General features: G+C 37.7%; 1 protein-coding gene and 1 long non-coding RNA gene across 7 annotated transcripts in view; one reads left to right on the top strand and one right to left on the bottom strand.

Moving 5' to 3' along the window:
• LOC144646406 (uncharacterized) overlaps nt 1–19,690 on the bottom strand; it is a 37,399-nt gene extending 17,709 nt beyond the window's left edge. Inside the window, exons 1-14 of one of the 6 annotated variants that reach the window (XM_078505984.1) lie at nt 19,534–19,687; nt 19,279–19,372; nt 18,888–18,994; nt 16,528–16,953; nt 15,465–15,845; nt 14,817–15,219; nt 14,209–14,435; nt 13,573–13,757; nt 12,831–12,902; nt 12,198–12,383; nt 11,582–11,796; nt 11,019–11,059; nt 10,554–10,650; nt 8,402–8,602 (exon numbers count right to left, since the gene is read on the bottom strand). In XM_078505984.1, coding sequence (XP_078362110.1) covers nt 8,422–8,602; nt 10,554–10,650; nt 11,019–11,059; nt 11,582–11,796; nt 12,198–12,383; nt 12,831–12,902; nt 13,573–13,757; nt 14,209–14,435; nt 14,817–15,219; nt 15,465–15,845; nt 16,528–16,953; nt 18,888–18,954 — 2,481 coding nt within the window. In that variant the 5' untranslated portion in view covers nt 18,955–18,994; nt 19,279–19,372; nt 19,534–19,687 and the 3' untranslated portion in view covers nt 8,402–8,421. Of the gene's footprint in view, nt 1–7,464; nt 8,603–10,553; nt 10,651–11,018; nt 11,060–11,581; nt 11,797–12,197; nt 12,384–12,830; nt 12,903–13,572; nt 13,758–14,208; nt 14,436–14,816; nt 15,220–15,464; nt 15,846–16,527; nt 16,954–18,887; nt 19,509–19,533 lie in introns of those variants that run through there. The other 5 variants (XM_078505982.1, XM_078505985.1, XM_078505983.1 and 2 more) reach the window with 5 other exon arrangements.
• On the top strand, nt 1,580–5,336 carry LOC144646377 (uncharacterized). Its single transcript, XR_013569400.1, has 2 exons — nt 1,580–3,208; nt 5,018–5,336. It is a non-coding gene; the product is annotated as an uncharacterized LOC144646377 (long non-coding RNA).
• Nucleotides 19,691–19,899: the final 209 nt, after the last annotated feature.

Genomic DNA, 19,899 nt, shown 5'->3' with positions numbered 1-19,899 from the left:
TACCAAATGGACAACACAAGTTGGCTGCCTACTGGTTATGTGGGATGTGCGGACACAACATTTTACAGCATTAATTACAATGAAAGATGCAGAATTGTCACAGCACAGGAAAGGAACAATGATACATGTAGTTTTCCACAACTATAATTTTATGTTGTTGAGTTGCGAACTACAAGTATTAACAGCTTTTGACACTTGTTTGACTTTCGCGAACACGATTCATTGACTCAAGTGTGCCGCCCATGGTTTCAGTGGTATGATATTAGATTTTTATCACAACATTTTATGAGAGCAGAATTGTCATAGCACAGGAAAGGAACAATGATAGTTTTCCACAACTATATGTTTTTGAGTTGCGAATTATTAACAGCTTTTAATAGATTTTTAACTTTCGCGAGCATGATTCATTGACTCAAGTGTGCCGCCCATGGTTTCAGTGGGAAGGCCTTTTACCCATTTCTGAGTGGGTGAAAAAATCACTTGTTTCAATGATATTAGATTTTTAATACAACATTTTATAAGAGGCAGAATTGTCATAGTACAAGAAAGGATCAATGATAGTTTTCCACAACTATATGTTTTTGAGTTGCGAATTATTAACAGCTTTTAATAGATTTTTGACTTTCGTGAGCATGATTCATTGACTCAAGTGTGCCGCCCATGGTTTCAGTGGGAAGGCCTTTTACCCATTTCTGAGTGGGTGAAAAAATTACTTGTTTCAATGTTATTAGATTTTTAATACAACATTTTATAAGAGGCAGAATTGTCATAGCACAAGAAAGGATCATCAATGATAGTTTTCCACAACTATATGTTTTTGAGTTGCAAATTATTTACAGCTTTTAATAGATTTTTGACTTTCGCGAGCATGATTCATTGACTCAAGTGTGCCGCTCATGGTTTCAGTGGGAAGGCCTTTTACCCATTTCTGAGTGGGTGAAAAAATCACTTGTTTTAATGATATTAGATTTTTATTACATTTTATGGGAGGCAGAATTGTCATAGCACAGGAAAGGATCAATGATAGTTTTCCACAACTATATGTTTTTGAGTTGCGAATTATTAACAGCTTTTAATAGATTTTTAACTTTCGCGAGCATGATTCATTGACTCAAGTGTGCCGCCCATGGTTTCAGTGGGAAGGCCTTTTACCCATTTCTGAGTGGGTGAAAAAATCACTTGTTTCAATGATATTAGATTTTTAATACAACATTTTATAAGAGGCAGAATTGCCATAGCACAGGAAAGGATCAATGATAGTTTTCCACAACTATATGTTTTTGAGTTGCAAATTATTTACAGCTTTTAATAGATTTTTGACTTTCGCGAGCATGATTCATTGACTCAAGTGTGCCGCCCATGGTTTCAGTGGGAAGGCCTTTTACCCATTTCTGAGTGGGTGAAAAAATCACTTGTTTTAATGATATTAGATTTTTATTACAACATTTTATGGGAGGCAGAATTGTCATAGCACAAGAAAGGATCAATGATAGTTTTCCACAACTATATGTTTTTGAGTTGCGAATTATTAACAGCTTTTAATAGATTTTTAACTTTCGTGAGCATGATTCATTGACTCAAGTGTGCCGCCCATGGTTTCAGTGGGAAGGCCTTTTACCCATTTCTGAGTGGGTGAAAAAATCACTTGTTTCAATGATATTAGATTTTTAATACAACATTTTATAAGAGGCAGAATTGTCATAGCACAAGAAAGGATCAATGATAGTTTTCCACAACTATATGTTTTTGAGTTGCAAATTATTTACAGCTTTTAATAGATTTTTGACTTTCGCGAGCATGATTCATTGACTCAAGTGTGCCGCTCATGGTTTCAGTGGGAAGGCCTTTTACCCATTTCTGAGTGGGTGAAAAAATCACTTGTTTTAATGATATTAGATTTTTATTACAACATTTTATGGGAGGCAGAATTGTCATAGCACAGGAAAGGATCAATGATAGTTTTCCACAACTATATGTTTTTGAGTTGCGAATTATTAACAGCTTTTAATAGATTTTTAACTTTCGCGAGCATGATTCATTGACTCAAGTGTGCCGCCCATGGTTTCAGTGGGAAGGCCTTTTACCCATTTCTGAGTGGGTGAAAAAATCACTTGTTTCAATGATATTAGATTTTTAATACAACATTTTATAAGAGGCAGAATTGTCATAGCACAAGAAAGGATCAATGATAGTTTTCCACAACTATATGTTTTTGAGTTGCAAATTATTTACAGCTTTTAATAGATTTTTGACTTTCGCGAGCATGATTCATTGACTCAAGTGTGCCGCTCATGGTTTCAGTGGGAAGGCCTTTTACCCATTTCTGAGTGGGTGAAAAAATCACTTGTTTTAATGATATTAGATTTTTATTACAACATTTTATGGGAGGCAGAATTGTCATAGCACAGGAAAGGATCAATGATAGTTTTCCACAACTACATGTATATGTTTTTGAGTTGCGAATTATTTACAGCTTTTAATAGATTTTTGACTTTCGCGAGCATGATTCATTGACTCAAGTGTGCCGCCCATGGTTTCAGTGGGAAGGCCTTTTACCCATTTCTGAGTGGGTGAAAAAATTACTTGTTTTAATGATATTAGATTTTTATTACAACATTTTATGGGAGGCAGAATTGTCATAGGACAGGAAAAGAACAATGATAGTTTTCCACAACTATATGTTTTTGAGTTTTCGAATTATTAACAGCTTTTGATAGATTTTTTACTTTTGCGAACATGATTCATTGACTCAAGTGTGCCGCCCATGGTTTCAGTGGGATGTGCCTTTACTTTTGAGTGTGTGAAAAGTTTACTTGTTCCAATGTACATGCACATACACTGTACATGTAATTTATAGGAAAGTCACAAATTATGACAGCCTTTCATGTACTGTACAATGTGTACAGTGCTATCTGCAACTGAGCTGGAAACTGAATTTGCATTATCCAAACAATGCCCAATTGTACAAATAGGGCCACCCATAGTACATATATAAAAGTAACATTGTATATGAATATAGATATCTCCGAATGGAAAAATGGCACAATCATTTCATATTATTTTGTACATGTAATTGTCTGACACTTTTTTTTTGTCTTTATTATGCTTTATTGCTGTGAGCCATTTTGGAGTATAGTGAGCATGAAGAAGTCAAGGAAATTACTCAAGTATAAGAAACTGGAGGAGTTTCTGGAAGGAAAATGTTAAGGTAGGTACCTACATGTAAAAGTCATAAGACTTTATAATAATCAGGATAAAGATCGTCTACAAGGAGTCTCTAAACATTCAAAATTTTTAAGGATGTTTGCTCATGGACTGCAAAGACCATTTTAAAGTGGTACATGTATGGCTTATAAATCTCGTCAACTTCAAGTCAAACAAACACGTTTAATTACAAATTTATACTTTTGAGTGGTAAAATTAATACATTTTTCATATCATATGCAGCTACATTTTGTAGCCCTACCAGCCCATCCCCTACTGCAGTCGCAGCAGGGTCGATTGAATATTTATTTTTTCAAGTTAATAATTGACAGTTTACTGATTTTTTAGCACTTCAGTATACAGTACAGTGCAAATTGCACAACCATACATTGTTATGATAAAAGTGGAAAATTGGCTGCTCTAATCAATGGGCAACTGTGGTGAGTTGCAAGAACCAGAATTCGAGTTATCAGGGTAAATTTGACCCAAATTTTGTTAAGGGAAACAAAATTTAGTTCGAGTTAGGGGGGGGGGGGGGGGTTCGAGTTATCCAAGTTCGAGTTAACCGAGTAAAAATGACTGAAAAGTGGGGTCAAATCCAAGGGAAATGGAAGTTAGTTCGAGTTAGCGGGGTTGTTCGAGTTATCCCAGTTCGAGTTACTGGGGTACTCCTGTTTCTGTGTATTCGTACCTAAAGTATAGAGTTTCAACTGAGACGGTACATGTAAAACAACACTTCCAATAATATATATATGCTGCATCAAGTCACCCCTACATTGTAGCAGTGTTTTGGTTTCAAAAACCGATATACCTTCAATAACAACCATAGATACATTGTATGTTCAACTTCCTTCCAGCCATTTTTATGTGTAGTTAAAAGGTATGTGGTCTTTTGCAGCACTTATAATTTCCAGGGGATGGTATGGGTGGTTGTAAGTCAGAAAGCTTGGTATTTATGATTGTTACAAGGTCTTCAGTGAATCTATCAAATCCCTACTCAATCATATCCATCCTACACCCCTCCAAAATAATGATCAGTTCCTTGCGTGTTAAGATGAGCAATATCTTGGAATGTATAAACGAAGCACCTATTTATCAGAGTCAAATGATTACCTAGACAGCGCAAAAATTTAGGGAGGCTCACAACAGCTTTCAGCACTTTCCAGCTCTCATAATTTGATGGGTCAGTGCTACAACACATTTATCGGTTACTGCTACAAAAATTGTATCAAAAAATAAATTGTGATTTTTTCTTGACATCACTGTAACCATAGCAATGGTACATGTATAACCTGTTAAAAACACAGTTTTTTTTTTCAACACAAAAAATTCTCTGGAGCCGTTTCAGAGCCACCTTAAATTATTAAGGTGGCTCTGAAACGGCTCCAGAGAATTTTTTTAACTTTGCAAAAAGTTGTATCCAAATATGCTGATCATTATTCAGTGATAAAAATGGGGGTCACTGGACTCGTTTTTGAGTTATAAGCGCTTAAAGGGAAAATAAAGGGTGTTTTTACTGGTAATACTGTTGTTATGGTAACCAGTGATGTCAAGAAAATTGCCGTAACTTGTTCAGCGATGATTGGACATTGGTTTGATATCATTACTGTAGCAGCAACTGTTGAAGTTTTGTTGTACTGACCTATCAAAGTTCAAGAGCTAACAAGTGCTGGAAACCGTTGTTAGCCTCCTTAAAACCATGTCTGTATTTCCATGTTACAAAACAGATCCTCCCATCAAATGAAAAAGTAGTATGAGTTATTGAGTTAAGCAAAATATCTCTGTTTATAATCCTATTTAATCTTGTCTTTAGACCTGAAATAATCGTCAAGAAGTCAAATCCATTACCACAGGACAAGAATAATTCACGAACGTCAAAGAAAGCAAGAGAGAGGAAAGACGAGGATTGACAACTAAGTTTCCTCAAACGAATCACATTTAACGGACAGCAACGGAAATTTTAGTTCAATCACAAGGCATTGCTGCATTTAAAGAACAATACTTAGTTTGAATGCTTTCAAATGTAATAGTCAGCAAGCAACACGTTTGTTTCAAGAAAGGATTATGCTGTAGTTCGTAGATTTACTTAGACATTCTCTTACTTACGAAATAAAATGAATTACCACTTAAAATGAGTGTTACTTGTATACATACTTGTAATTCTCCAATCCGAAAGAAAAGAACACGTGGAAATCAGCTCGCTTTATTTGGCGGCCACGTTTAATTTACGCAATATTTCACAAATAATAAAGTTTTCGTAGTTGTCGGCCTTCCAAGATTAGGACAAGAGCATTTTGATCTAAACCATCTGGGTCATTATGTATATACTCCTGATTTACGAGCTGCGGAAACTTGACGGTTCTTATTATTTTTCACTTTCCGTATGTCGGAAACCTAGCGGAATATTGCGTGTCCGCCGAATTTACGAGCTGCGGAAACATGATTATTGCGTGTCCGCCATACTTACGAACTGCGGAAACGCGTCTGTTGCACGAGATTACGCAAAACGTAAACTTAACGGATACACGCGTTTAAGTGATGCGTTTAAGCGACGCCGCAACTGCGGAAACGTGACGTATACACGTGTTTCCCGCAACGGTTACTTAAATTTCCTTTTGCGGAAATTCACGTTTCCGTTAAGTAACCGTTGTAAAAACGGAAACGGAAACGCTTTATTTCACCCTGTGTTAGCAATACGATTGCCAACAAGAGGTTTCTATCGATCAATAGAAGGTGCCTTTGTAGTCCATCAGCTCGCAAGACTGTCAATAGCTAGCCACTGGGTTGAACTTAAACCTTAAAATACATCTGCCCGAAGGGTTTATTGAAACAGTTATTTGACTTGTTCCAATATTAAACCACTAGTGCTAGTTATTTTTTTATTAATTATGGAAAAGTAACAAATTCAGTCTAAATTAGGGGTGCCACACTTCTTGTTTTCTGCCCGGGAGTCCCAGCTAGGCAGGATTGTTAACGGGAAGAAAATTGATCACTTTATTATGATTGGACGGACTGAAATATGCCTGTGGGGATATTAATCTGCCAACTAACTGAGCAACACTACAACAAGTGTACTTTGAAATGTAGGGTTTTTTTACCTCGTGCTTTTACAATTTCAAGATGGCTGTATCTCCTGTTTGTTAACCATTCAACCAACATCCCCGAGCGAATTCAATGCAAAGCAAATATTGATATTGGCTTTAAAAGCCTTGAAATTTTAACATACCTTTTAAAAAAAATCTCATAACCGCAGGTGAAAGGAAAGGCGTTTTTCCTTAACTTTTCCCTTCGTAAACGACTTCGCCTTTTCTTCATACCAGATTGTTACTTAAAATTTTTTATAACGATGACAAATTATGTGTAAAATAAAGGGACGCAAAAATTTCGTGCTAGCGCTGCAACTAAATAAGAGTGAACAAGGTAATTTACATTTATTGGACGTAACCGACAGATAAACTGACTGCTATATCTCTCAACTATTCTGTCTGTCCAAGTTTAATATACAAAAAGGAAATAACGTATATAAACAATCTCTAGCCCCACACAGCGGTCAAATGTTGCGCGCGTGCGCAGTCCCCACCAAAACCGCTCCAAACTGCGCCCTACAAACGTCTCTAATTTCCAAAATCTTTCGATTTAACTGCTTTAAAGCCAAAAGCTTACTCCGTTACTGAAAAGTAAAGGTTTATACGCCGCTTATGCATTAGAAATTTGATAACTGTTATCCACCGAGTTTCCAAGGTAGAAATTTTCTTTCACGGTGCTATTTTTATAACGTTTTCCTACAAAAGTCTTGCACATTTTCGCATCAAATTCGTGGAAAAGTTCGAGGCGGCGAAATCCGGAAATGGCGTTAGATTTTTGAGTTTCCAAATAGAAACTTGAAAACTTTGCCCGGCTGTAGATCTCGTTCTAAAACGACGCAGAATTTGGTTATTTCGCTTTGTTATTTTGAAAAGAACGGCAAAGAAATGTGTAAGGATTTTTAACGGACGCTCAGAGCCATTGTACTACTGTTCATTAAACATTTCGTTTAGAGTTATATTACGTTGCCGTTGTATATTGCTCTAATCCGATTTGTCTCGAAAACTCCTATGGTTAGCAATGGGATAAACATGATGATTCAGATTTTCCTTATCAAACGACCAAGTGTATACACAACGTGTTACGCGGTTCGTAACTAGGGGACCAGGTAGTTTGCAGACATAAATGAAACCGTTAGTACCAGCAACAAGCAGATTTATTATCCAATTCAAGCAGATCATAACTTAAGTTCATAGGAACGTGTCTTAGCTGCATAGACTGCATTCCTTCTGCCGTCACACAGCTACTTGTATAGCTCAGAGCTCCTCACTTATATACTTTTAATGTACAATTTTTCGAAATATTAGGCACTTTCTTTTAGAAGTTTTACATCATTGCGGTAAAAAAAATGACATGGATTTACAGCAGATAAATGAGCGATCTTAAACATTCTATAATGTTCTTAAGAATGCCATGAAATATTCTAGAATGGAATCTAGACTATTTGGATCAATTTAGGTTTCTGGGAAACTGCTCACCTACCCCTCCCCAAACCTAACATTTTGCCCAAAGCGATAAGTAAGGGTTAATGTTAGGTTTGGGAAGGGGTAGGTGAGCAGTTTCCCAGAAACCTAAATTGATCCGAGTATTTTTGTAAGAAAAAGACAAAATTGAGTTTCACTGAGGCTGCAAGTAGTCTATTCCTAAAAGAAACGCTTTCAAAGAACGAATTTGTTCCGACACAGTTCTATACAGCTACTCAGGAGTATATCTGCTTCCTGGAACATTATCACTATTATCAACAAGTACTGAAACAGCAAAACACGCTAAAATGAATTAAAATATGAAGTTCCTTTGGTCGATTTACTGTTTTTACCCACAAAAATGTATAATCAGATTGATCTAGGCTCGATCAAGCATGGGAGGCAGAGTGGCAGAAGTGGTTAGAGCGCTGGACTTAAAATCTGGAGGCCGCGGGTTTAAATCCCGTTCTGACCACGAACCCAGCGGGTGTTGTTTTCTTTAGTCCCGAGTGCAACTCCTCGGCTACGCTTGTAAATTGTCAACCGGCCTGCCTCCTGCCAGTTGGGATTTTAGGAGTGGTAAATAAATATATTTATTTTTTAGTTTGTTTATTTATTTTGACCTCATTCGGCCCTAATACTATTTATACTTTGAAGTTTGGTTTTATCTTTATACTCCATCGTCCTTGTCATCGATGTCTGCGGTGATGTTTGAGTCAAGATGGCTCATTTGGCTCACGAACAAATGAGGAATGCCTTGTTGCATCCAGTCCCCCAGGTCTTGACACAACTCGGTGAAGTTTGGCCGAGCGTTAGGACTATCTGCCCAGCAGCGCGTCATCAACTGATAACTATATATGTTAAGGACAAATTAAAATAGTTATTTCAAAACGTACGTACATACGTCTGATATATTTTAGTGCCTCTTTCCTACGGAGGCTGCTTTTGCATTCTCTTTCAAACGCACCCGGAGGTATCTTTTTTTTCTTTAGAAGTGTCCTCCGGAAAACACTTAATCAGTCACTATAATCAGTCCTGAAAGTAGAATTGTACTAAAAGGGGAATGATATCCCTTATTGAGCAGGAGGGCATTTTGCGTGCGCATGCGTCGATATGGGCTAGTGCGCACGACAGAGAAGTTCTGCTATCAATTGTTTACATATTTTTCACAATTTATGGCCTAATTTTCAGCTCAAAATAAAAGGTGTTTTAAGTTTTATTTGCTGTATACGACACTAAGAGTCTTGCTTTATCTTCTGACAACAACAAGCATACTTTGGTGTCGGCGTGCCGTTTATCTGATCGACTTTGGCTATGTGTATTAAACATTGCGCGTGGACAAAATGGCGACCAAATGTCGAGAACCGTAATACCTTGCCCATGTTTTTAATAGCTGGGAGATCTAAACGGACAAAGCGCTACGGCTACTTAGTACTAAAATATAAAACAGCAGTTTTAACTATACGATGTTATAATCAAGTATCCCGGGTTTGAACGAGTGGTCACGATTTTGTTCAGATTTTTCATAAAACTGCAATTTCATCGTTCTCACGATGCAAAAATCTCAAAATCTAACCTTGATCTCCAGCGTCTACCGATGATATATGGAGCCTGAAGTACTTGAACTATCGTCTAATGCTGCGAAGGTAGCGTTAAAAAATGGTCTATTGTGGTAATTTTTAGCTTCCTTTAACGTACGTTCTCGCAGGTTTATTCTTACAGAGAAACTATCATTTGTGATTATTTCTTTAAACATAAGCATTGGTAAAAATTACTTCACATTTCGATGTACCACAATTATTCCGTTGAACAAGAAAAGAATTACTGAGATCGGTCTTAATTTTAAAGTGTTATGGTAATTCTTTGCTGGTAGACTATTTGTTTACATTTTACTATGTTAATTAGTACATTTTTGGCTCCTTTATCAAAATCTAGCCTTGATCACCAGTCAAAAAATAGCATGAAACGAACAAGCGATATATATATTTTTCAGAAACGTTCTAATAACTGCTGCATAAAATGTCTTAAGAAATAATTTTTAACTATAAACAATGTTATTTTCAAATTTTCATTCAACGTTTGTTTCTTTAAGATTGATGTTCGTTCCGTTATAACGACCGTTTTACTTCTGTGTCGCCTAAGTGTGATTTAAAGAACTGCAGTTCTTGTTCCAGGAAACCCTGTTTGCCAGTCGAGGGCAAGTTGGCTTTGCTTTAGAGTCATCAGTGAGATGCATTATCATGTGCAGAACACCCAAACATGTCTTTCCCCTCAGGGAAAACCCTTTTCTTTGGTGGCCATCCCTTTAGGCAAAAAATCTCCCGACAAGCTATAATATTGCTCGCACTCTGCTTGTATTACAGCAATTGATTTGATGTGAATAAATAACGAATAAATGTTTTCCTCTTTTTACGGCCTGTTTGATTTTTGTCGGTAAAGGCTTTTCTACCTGTCCCACATATTTTCCCATTATTTGCAACAACGATCCCGAAGCAGGCCAGAAAATCTGCTTTATACTGAAGAGCCTTGCCTCACACAAAACACTTTTTCTTAGCGAAATTTACGTCTATATTAAATTATGTGACGATAAACAGTACAAAAAACAAAGTTTGAATCTTCCGCGCCATTTTTATTCCCAAGATCACGCGGTCTTTGTACAGCGGCTGCACGCATGCGCCCGCAAAATGCCCTCCTGCTCCCTTATTGTACAATGGTTTGTTTAGATGTGGAATCATGACGCAAATTTCCACCGAACAAAAAGTGTTCGTCTCCAGCCCCTCCCTGTATATTGATTCTACTCACAACTCCTCTGAGCATGTATCTGGTTTTTCCATTCTATATCCTCTTTTTAGCAGTCTGGTAAGTTCTTTTTTTGTGACGCCAGGGTAAGGAAAACCACCTGAAAAATAAATCCATCCAACTTTTTACCCTTCATCTTTGACTGTGCAAAAGTTACTATTTAGCTGTTAAATCATGTTAGTAGAGGGATAGTTTAATCCAATCTCTATGCTAGTTTTTTTTTTTCCAAAAAACTTATCTTTGATCTCCAATCGAGCGAGTCAAGCACATTTTCAAACTAATAGACAAGAACGTTTAATCCAGTCGAACTATGCTAATTCATAATAAAAACAACGTAGTTAATAGCAGTATTCATAAACTTTATACAAGTTTACTAAGCATATTTATCTGTTACAATAAACCACAGCCAAACGTACATGTCTGCGAGGGATGTTTTTATTAACTGTTCTAGAAAACGTAAAACCTTACCAAGAGTCGCAATCTCCCAGAGAACGACGCCATATGACCACCTGAAAACAAAATGTTAACCAAAATTGTAGTGAATTTTTCTTTTAACAAAATAATCTTTGTATTCACCAAGGCCCTAATACGTAATAAACTGACGTCATAGCAGCCATGTTGGTCTTAGTTATGCGTAGGCATATGGACAATTTAACTTTACGAATCGTTTTAGTTTATGTTTCAACTTTTTCAACTTTTTTAACATATTTTTACGCATTTAATTGAATAGCACTCGGTACAGATGGATTCGTCTTCATTCTTTTAAGTCGTCTTGGTCAACTCGAAAGAAGACTATTCTTTTGAACACCAATCAAGTTTATACAAACAGACTAACAAAAGGAAAACATCCAGCTTAGAATTTTTAATCGGAACAGAAAAACTGTCATGACCATCTCTCTAAGGCTATATGTAGCGCAAGGATCCTTGTAGCTCCTTGTAAGTATTAATGTATAAACACGCAGCCCCAATAACTACTCAGTCCCAAGTTTAAAATTGTATTTAAAAATGAAAAAAATAATTCATGCACTTACACGTCACTTTTTGTGGTGAAAACACCATCATTTATGGCTTCAGGTGACATCCACTTCACAGGAAGTTTGTGTTGACCTGTCACGTGATATACATTCTGTCCCAACGTGCTCCGCGCCACACCGAAATTTGCGACTTTGACAAGTTTGTTGTTACACACTAAGACATTGCGAGCGGCCAGGTTTCGGTGAACAATACCCTTTCCTGATAAGTATTGCTAACACACACAGAAAAAAACTGTTAATCACTCTATTTGAAAAGAGATACGGGTATTTCCAAATTCATTAACCATTAACAATTAACCAACCGAGCTAAAAAAGGCGCTTAGCACTAACAAAAACAGAAACTTGCAATGAGAGGGATATTTCCAGGATTCGTTTTAACCAAAGAAAGACGATTGCAGTTTCGAAAATATGAGACTCCCAAGGAAAGTAGGCTAGATACCTAGGATAAACATTTAAGTCTTTCGAGCAGTGACGGCGAGAGGCCTAGGAGTGTTGGAATAGGCGAGAGGCTGCCATCGCAAGCGAGAGGCGCAATCGTATTGGTAAGCGTAACGATGCTTGGCTTTCCCACACTTCAGTCGATTACACGAAAACAGATACAAATGACGCTTACCATCCCCTTTGCTATCTGCCAGGAGAAGGACATCATGTCCTGGGACGTCAAAAAATCTTCTTCTCGATCTTCACCTTGCTCTTCGCCTTTCAAGAACCGAGCACTGTTAATTCTTATGTCAATGCTGCTATCTTCATTAGAGAACGCTACGTTAACCTGGCCAATGTCGTTAAAACCAAGCTCATACTACCAAGAAAATGATAGACAAGAATTAATTAAACATGAAAATATTTAAGCACGCAAGGCAGGAAGTGAACTTATTAGTGAGGCGTTAGGCATTCGTGTTGTTGTGCAGTTGTTCAAAAGTTCCACTTTTTAGCGTATACCTGCTTTTAACTTTACATCTAAAGTCATTTAAGATAACATCCCATTTGCCCAATGTCGTATTGTTGTGAGGCAAAGTATTAACTTAGGAGAGAGGAGACCGCCATGCATCAATTCAAAGAGCTAAATTCTTACAGACGTTTACTTACCGTAACACCAATTAGATCATAACTAACAGTCTCACACTTACTCTTTTCTGGTTTTGATCCTCGTGGGATCGGCAGCGGGCTTTCACAAGCGTACACGAGCACGGCTGAATTTTAGTTGGTAAATCGATTTAGCAACTTAAACATTACTTGCGATACTTACGAACTGTGATCGTGGTGGGTAAGACGGGCTTTCTCGTGTCTGTACGTTTGCCGTATTGCTGCCTTTGAATTGCTGAAGATATATAGAAATTAGTGTCAGTCTTTATTTAAGTAATAATTCGTACATGAAATCATTTTCTAAATAAAGTATTTTACATGTATTTTACCTATTTGCTCGAACGAGAAAACAAACAACGCAGCCAATTCGACATACAACATTCTACTAATTATAAGAGCTTTGGGACAGGCAAGTTTATCAGGAGTCTTGTAAAATTTATCGTGCATTTTATAAATGTTTTTCGATTCTTGAGTGTTTTAGAATTCAACGCAGCATAATCCAGTCTCGGACAATTTCTTGTTGCGACCCGGGCGAGTGCTTCCGAAACCATATTTTTTTTCGAATTTAAACAGCTGAGTACCAGAATTCCAAAAATGGCTCTACTGCTTAGCAACAGGCTTTTAGACAACGACGAGCCGGATCAAATTTCAATCAAATTAATACACTCTTTTGAGCCTTAAACTTCGATTATTTCAACGATAGGGGTCTAGGTTCGAGTTTAGGAAGGGTTTACCTGATGGCTGAAAAAAAAAAAAAAAAAAAATTTTGCAAATCTGAGGTCAGCAAAATTCATTGGCAGCTGACAAGTCATTCGCCTGAAAGTTTAAAGGATTGCTGAGATTCCACCGCCCCTATATAGATCCTTTGACAACGGTCGTACTCAGTTGAATGTTTTAACTTTTACCTTTTTACATTGTTCCCTCAGGTAGGAAAGTAAGTGTCCTTTCGACGCAAACTCCACTATGAGGAACTTTGGCGAGGACTTGATACAACAGCCAATTAAACTCACGATGTTCTCGTGTGGACCAACCGCTTTCATTAGTGTAATCTCATTTAAGAAAGCCTTCTTTTGATCAGGAGTGGCATTCTCTGAAATATGAGAGCATAAAAGTCCTGTTAAGACGTAGCAACCCAAGCGCACTTTGTATTCCTAAGTATAAAGTGACTAGGAGTAAGGTTACTCCGCCTGGATGGGATGCTTGTCCATTGCAGCCTCTCCCCGCCTCCATATCCCGCATTTTTCGTGAGGTCCCAGTTAGATATTTATGGCTCGCCCAAGAGCACAGTACAGTAATTTTACCTCTGTTGATTCCTACGGAGTGACAAACAGTCTGACGAAATTAATGCTTCAGTATCACATCAATCCCCTAATTCCCTATTACTCCTTCGCTTGCACCCTCATTTGGTAAGCCTCCAATTTTGTGTTTATAGCTTGCAGGCTGGCTTGCGGGCCAGTGTATGTTGAAAAAACATAGCTAATATGAAAGACATAGTTAATTAGTTGCACCCATACCATGCATGTCAAACTGATTTAACATACCTTGTAGCATTTTCACCGCTACAGTTATTGTCGATTTTGCTTCAACCTTAAATCTTCGTTGAGCAAACGAACCATGTGACACACACGAAGGGGTTTTCATAATTCCTTTGCACACCTTACCAAAGGCGCCATGACCGAGTTCCTCGCAGACAGTGACGTCATCGCTCTTCACTTCCCATTGACCATTCGTCTGATGTTTCCTTTTTAAATCGTTCATGCTATATTCCCTGCAACATTAATTTTCATTAATGAATCAATCCATGCTGTGACTGAATACAACCATACAAAAAACAAAACGATCTGCATATGACATAATAGATGCATATCTTGCGGTAAAACTCCTTAAATACAATGATATGAAACAAACACCACATAACCTGAACATATGCAGTACTCAAAAGAACATCAAACGTCCCTGAACATGCAGTAAAACATTAAAAAGAAAGCCAGCTCAAGTTTAAAGAATGAAGTTGCATGGTCCATGTAAGAAATATAAGTTCACAGACTTAAACCCACAGAACAAAGCACGTAGGTGTGCTTGCAAACAGGCCGGGGTCCCGTTCATGAAGAATTAGTACACTTAAAAAATATCTAAAAATAATAAACACCTTTCATTTTTCCGTTTTCTCCAAACATAACAGGGAACAGCGAGTGCAATGACCACAGCCGTCACACCACCACTAACAGCTATCACCACGATCAGTAACGTAGATAGACCATTTGTATCCGTGCTGCTAGAATCCTGGCGCTGACTGTTATTGGGAACTTTGGAAAGATTAGGAACATTTTGTGATTCTCTCGCAGATGAAGTAGTTATTGTTATTGTTGTTGTTGTTGGTGGTGGTGGAGCGTCTGCTGGTGGTGGTGCTGGAAGTGCTGTTGTTGTTGTTGTTGTTGTTGTTGTTGTTGTTGCATGCGCGGTTGCTTGGGAGGGCCTGATTACCACTGTTGGTGTTGGCGATTCCAGATATGAAACTGACGTTTGAAGGCCTGCGCATGGTGTGGCAAGTTCTACATTAAAGAAACAGCAGAGTAACATTTCAACATAATGTTAAATAAGAAGAACCACTGCAAAAACACAGCCTTAAAATTCAAACTTCAAACTTGACTTGGCAAGTAAATAATTTGCCATCATCATCATCATCATCATCATCATCATCATCATCATCATCATCATCATCATCTTCTTCTTCTTCTTCTTCTTCTTCGTATTGGTGATATAAAGTATTGTGTGTACACGTTTCGATTCTGCTTACCATTTGTGCTGTTTCGCCTGCAGTAGATTTTATTACTTATGGTTACATATCCGATCCACTTGGCATCTGGCGCTATAAAATGAGCACCAGTGTTATTGTAAACAACAAAAGCATTTGGCCACAATGAATCGTCATAACAGGGAAGAAACCAGCCATCGTGGTAAACGTTTGTACATCTCCACCGTTCGTCTGTGATAATGCCATTGCTGGTCGAGGCGAGAAATAGGGCATCGCTAGCAGAACTGTCCTCCACCTGTACGGCTTGAAGGTCGTGCTGATCTTTGACAAGTGTCAGACTGCCGACTGCTTTTGTTGTGAAAACTCCATCAAGATAGAGGGTGATTTCGAGAGTTGCCTCATTGCCGAGGATGGATATCAAAGCTATCAAAGGAGTTGTTTACTGTTACTGTCAAATAAGTATACATGGCTTATTTTCACAATAAGTAAAAACAGAGAATTGATTCCAAAAAAACCTTGTTTGCATGGCTTTCATTTCTTCTACAAAAGCGCAAATTGGCAAACAAAGCGCGGGTGTCGTGCCTCTCCCTAGCCGCTTATTTCGAGTTCGTCTCGCTCAAAATTAGAAAAAAAAAACAGATTAATTTGCAGTCTAAAGATTTTGGTCCATGAGTTAAGTGACGCGTACAGTGTATGAATCAGCCTTTACTATGAACCGGTAAAGCTTTTATCTTAAGATCTCAGAAATACCTTCTTTTCGACCGTTATTAATCATTCCTCGCTCAGGCTTGATTTCGCGGCTTGATTTCGCTTTCCTTCTCGTGCAATGGAAAATAAGAGAAAGAAAAGAGTGGTTCGCAGTTTATAAAGCCGAGCAAATAGGTTAAAAGAGCAAAAGAAAGTAGTTATTTTTGGGATAGAAACTTCGTCAGCGAGGTCGCTATTTGAACGTCGTAACTTAAAATGAGAATGACATTTGAGGAATCTAGCTAAATTCGAGTGAGAAGATGTAGAAAAAAGTATCATCGTTGAGTAGCTGAAGGAGAAATTGATTTGTAAAATTGGAGCTAAAAACTGAATCTGAAAGATTTTTAATGCTACTTACTGCTGTTACTATTCTTCTTCTCTGTACTAAAGCGACGTCTACAGAAGAATTTGCTAGCAACATTATTTGCTGGAGTAATCCAGTGAACATCTAAAGGGATTCCATGCGCTCTTGTTCCACTGTTATTGAATCTGATGTAAGCGGATGGCCATGCATCGTCGGTAAAATTTGCTTGCTCCCATCCATCTTCTGGACTATCCGTCTCTTTGCATTTCCAGCTACTGTCCGTGACCACTCCGTTACTGAACACGCCAAGGAATCCACTGAGATACCTTGGTCCGTTAGTAACGTACACAGCAATGACTTTTGTTTTGCTAGAGAAGGAATACAATCTTGTGGCGTGCCAGACGCCGCCGTTGTGTCCTACAAGAGAGCCGTCTGCATATACAGTGAGGTTTTCGATAGCAGTTAAAACGCCAACAAAATCTGCAAAAAAATACTGAAGTATTTTAAAAAAATTGCCAAGGAATAACTGAATAAACGAAAAGTTGTAAGGTTTTCAATCTCGTGTTCAAATTCCATTCTTTTTCACTGACGCCGGACTTGGAACAATTTCGGCATGAAATAGGTATTGAAGGTTCTCACGTAAAAAGAATTTGCCTATTATTTGAATCCAGCAGGAGGGCATTTTGCGGGCGCATGCGTGCAGCCGCTGTACAAAGACCGCGTGATCTTGGGAATAAAAATGGCGCGGAAGATTCAAACTTTGTTTTTTGTACTGTTTATCGTCACATAATTTAATATAGACGTAAATTTCGCTAAGAAAAAGTGTTTTGTGTGAGGCAAGGCTCTTCAGTATAAAGCAGATTTTCTGGCCTGCTTCGGGATCGTTGTTGCAAATAATGGGAAAATATGTGGGACAGGTAGAAAAGCCTTTACCGACAAAAATCAAACAGGCCGTAAAAAGAGGAAAACATTTATTCGTTATTTATTCACATCAAATCAATTGCTGTAATACAAGCAGAGTGCGAGCAATATTATAGCTTGTCGGGAGATTTTTTGCCTAAAGGGATGGCCACCAAAGAAAAGGGTTTTCCCTGAGGGGAAAGACATGTTTGGGTGTTCTGCACATGATAATGCATCTCACTGATGACTCTAAAGCAAAGCCAACTTGCCCTCGACTGGCAAACAGGGTTTCCTGGAACAAGAACTGCAGTCTTAAATCACACTTAGGCGACACAGAAGTAAAACGGTCGTTATAACGGAACGAACATCAATCTTAAAGAAACAAACGTTGAATGAAAATTTGAAAATAACATTGTTTATAGTTAAAAATTATTTCTTAAGACATTTTATGCAGCAGTTATTAGAACGTTTCTGAAAAATATATATATCGCTTGTTCGTTTCATGCTATTTTTTGACTAGTGATCAAGGCTAGATTTTGATAAAGGAGCCAAAAATGTACTAATTAACATAGTAAAATGTAAACAAATAGTCTACCAGCAAAGAATTACCATAACACTTTAAAATTAAGACCGATCTCAGTAATTCTTTTCTTGTTCAACGGAATAATTGTGGTACATCGAAATGTGAAGTAATTTTTACCAATGCTTATGTTTAAAGAAATAATCACAAACGATAGTTTCTCTGTAAGAATAAACCTGCGAGAACGTACGTTAAAGAAAGCTAAAAATTACCACATCAGACCATTTTTTAACGCTACCTTCGCAGCATTAGACGACAGTTCAAGTACTTCAGGCTCCATATATCATCGGTAGACGCTGGAGATCAAGGTTAGATTTTGAGATTTTTGCATCGTGAGAACGATGAAATTGCAGTTTTATGAAAAATCTGAACAAAATCGTGACCACTCGTTCAAACCCGGGATACTTGATTATAACATCGTATAGTTAAAACTGCTGTTTTATATTTTAGTACTAAGTAGCCGTAGCGCTTTGTCCGTTTAGATCTCCCAGCTATTAAAAACATGGGCAAGGTATTACGGTTCTCGACATTTGGTCGCCATTTTGTCCACGCGCAATGTTTAATACACATAGCCAAAGTCGATCAGATAAACGGCACGCCGACACCAAAGTATGCTTGTTGTTGTCAGAAGATAAAGCAAGACTCTTAGTGTCGTATACAGCAAATAAAACTTAAAACACCTTTTATTTTGAGCTGAAAATTAGGCCATAAATTGTGAAAAATATGTAAACAATTGATAGCAGAACTTCTCTGTCGTGCGCACTAGCCCATATCGACGCATGCGCACGCAAAATGCCCTCCTGCTTTTGAATCCAAGCCCTGCTTTGGAACAACTTAAAACTATGTCATACGCCATACAGGAATGGTACCCAAGGTATTGATTTACAGATACCTGAGTTACTTTCGATTTTCCATGAGTATAACTTTCATTTACCTTTTGCATGGCTTGGCATAGTGAACTGCGGACACAGCCATAAGATACCAAGGAAAACTGGCAACATTCTGCTTTCTGCTCTCAGGTGCTGATGCTTCTTCTTACAACTAGAATAGATAATGAAGCAGGGTGGTCTGTTCGTCAACAAATTAATACGTCAAGTCAGTAAAACCCTTTGCAGCAAAGCTGGTTTCGAAATTACCGCTCACGATCGATAGTGCTTTTGTTTTTTTTGTATTATGTTTGTCTGTTAAACAAGCTTGCCGGGCGCATCAAATCTCTCTATAGAGTCATTTTAACTTTTGTTTTCGAGAAAGCGATAGTTAGCGATCGCCTGGAAATCAGGCTCATATTTGCCTTCAAATTGAAGTGAAGGAGCATCGAAGCTTACTTTAGCAACACCGTTTTCACTACTTGTAAATCAAGTCACGCACTCTTTAGGGACACTGCTGTGTTCTGATGACGACTTGTCTCTTGAGCAGCTTCTAAAAGTTAAATGTGTGAATAATTCTTCAAACAGAGAAAATAAGATAACACCTGTGTGTTAATAAATATTATCTGACAAAAATGTTCTCAATAACCAGCAAAAACAAAGAATTTGTGAATACGACTAACGCCGTAATAAACTGAACTGACATATTTTTACCTAAATTTGCAAGTTGATGTTTGATATTTTTTTCCTTATATTCAACTTCGTTCTTACATGATGTTAAAAAAAATAACTAAACGTATTTGTTAATGTCCTCGCTATTCTAGGATGTTCCTGTTTTGGTAATTGACAATGACGGTGCACTTATAATTAATGGCTGTTGTTAATGGCACCATAAATTAACGAACTAATAAAAGCCTTAAATATTAATTTCTTCGTCTCAGACCTAATCCAACTCGCTACTGATACTGTAATATCGAGAATCTTCTACCAAAGTTTCGTGGGAAGTTGTTTATCATACCATCGTTCTTGATTTTCGCAAAAATGAATCGAAACACGCAGTAGCCTGGTTCAAAGTTTAAC

The sequence above is a fragment of the Oculina patagonica genome, chromosome 3 (assembly GCF_052425735.1).
Source record: "Oculina patagonica isolate OP01 chromosome 3, crgOcupat, whole genome shotgun sequence".
In the NCBI taxonomy this organism is placed as follows: domain Eukaryota; kingdom Metazoa; phylum Cnidaria; class Anthozoa; order Scleractinia; family Oculinidae; genus Oculina; species Oculina patagonica.
This window is presented reverse-complemented; position numbering and strand designations above follow the sequence as displayed.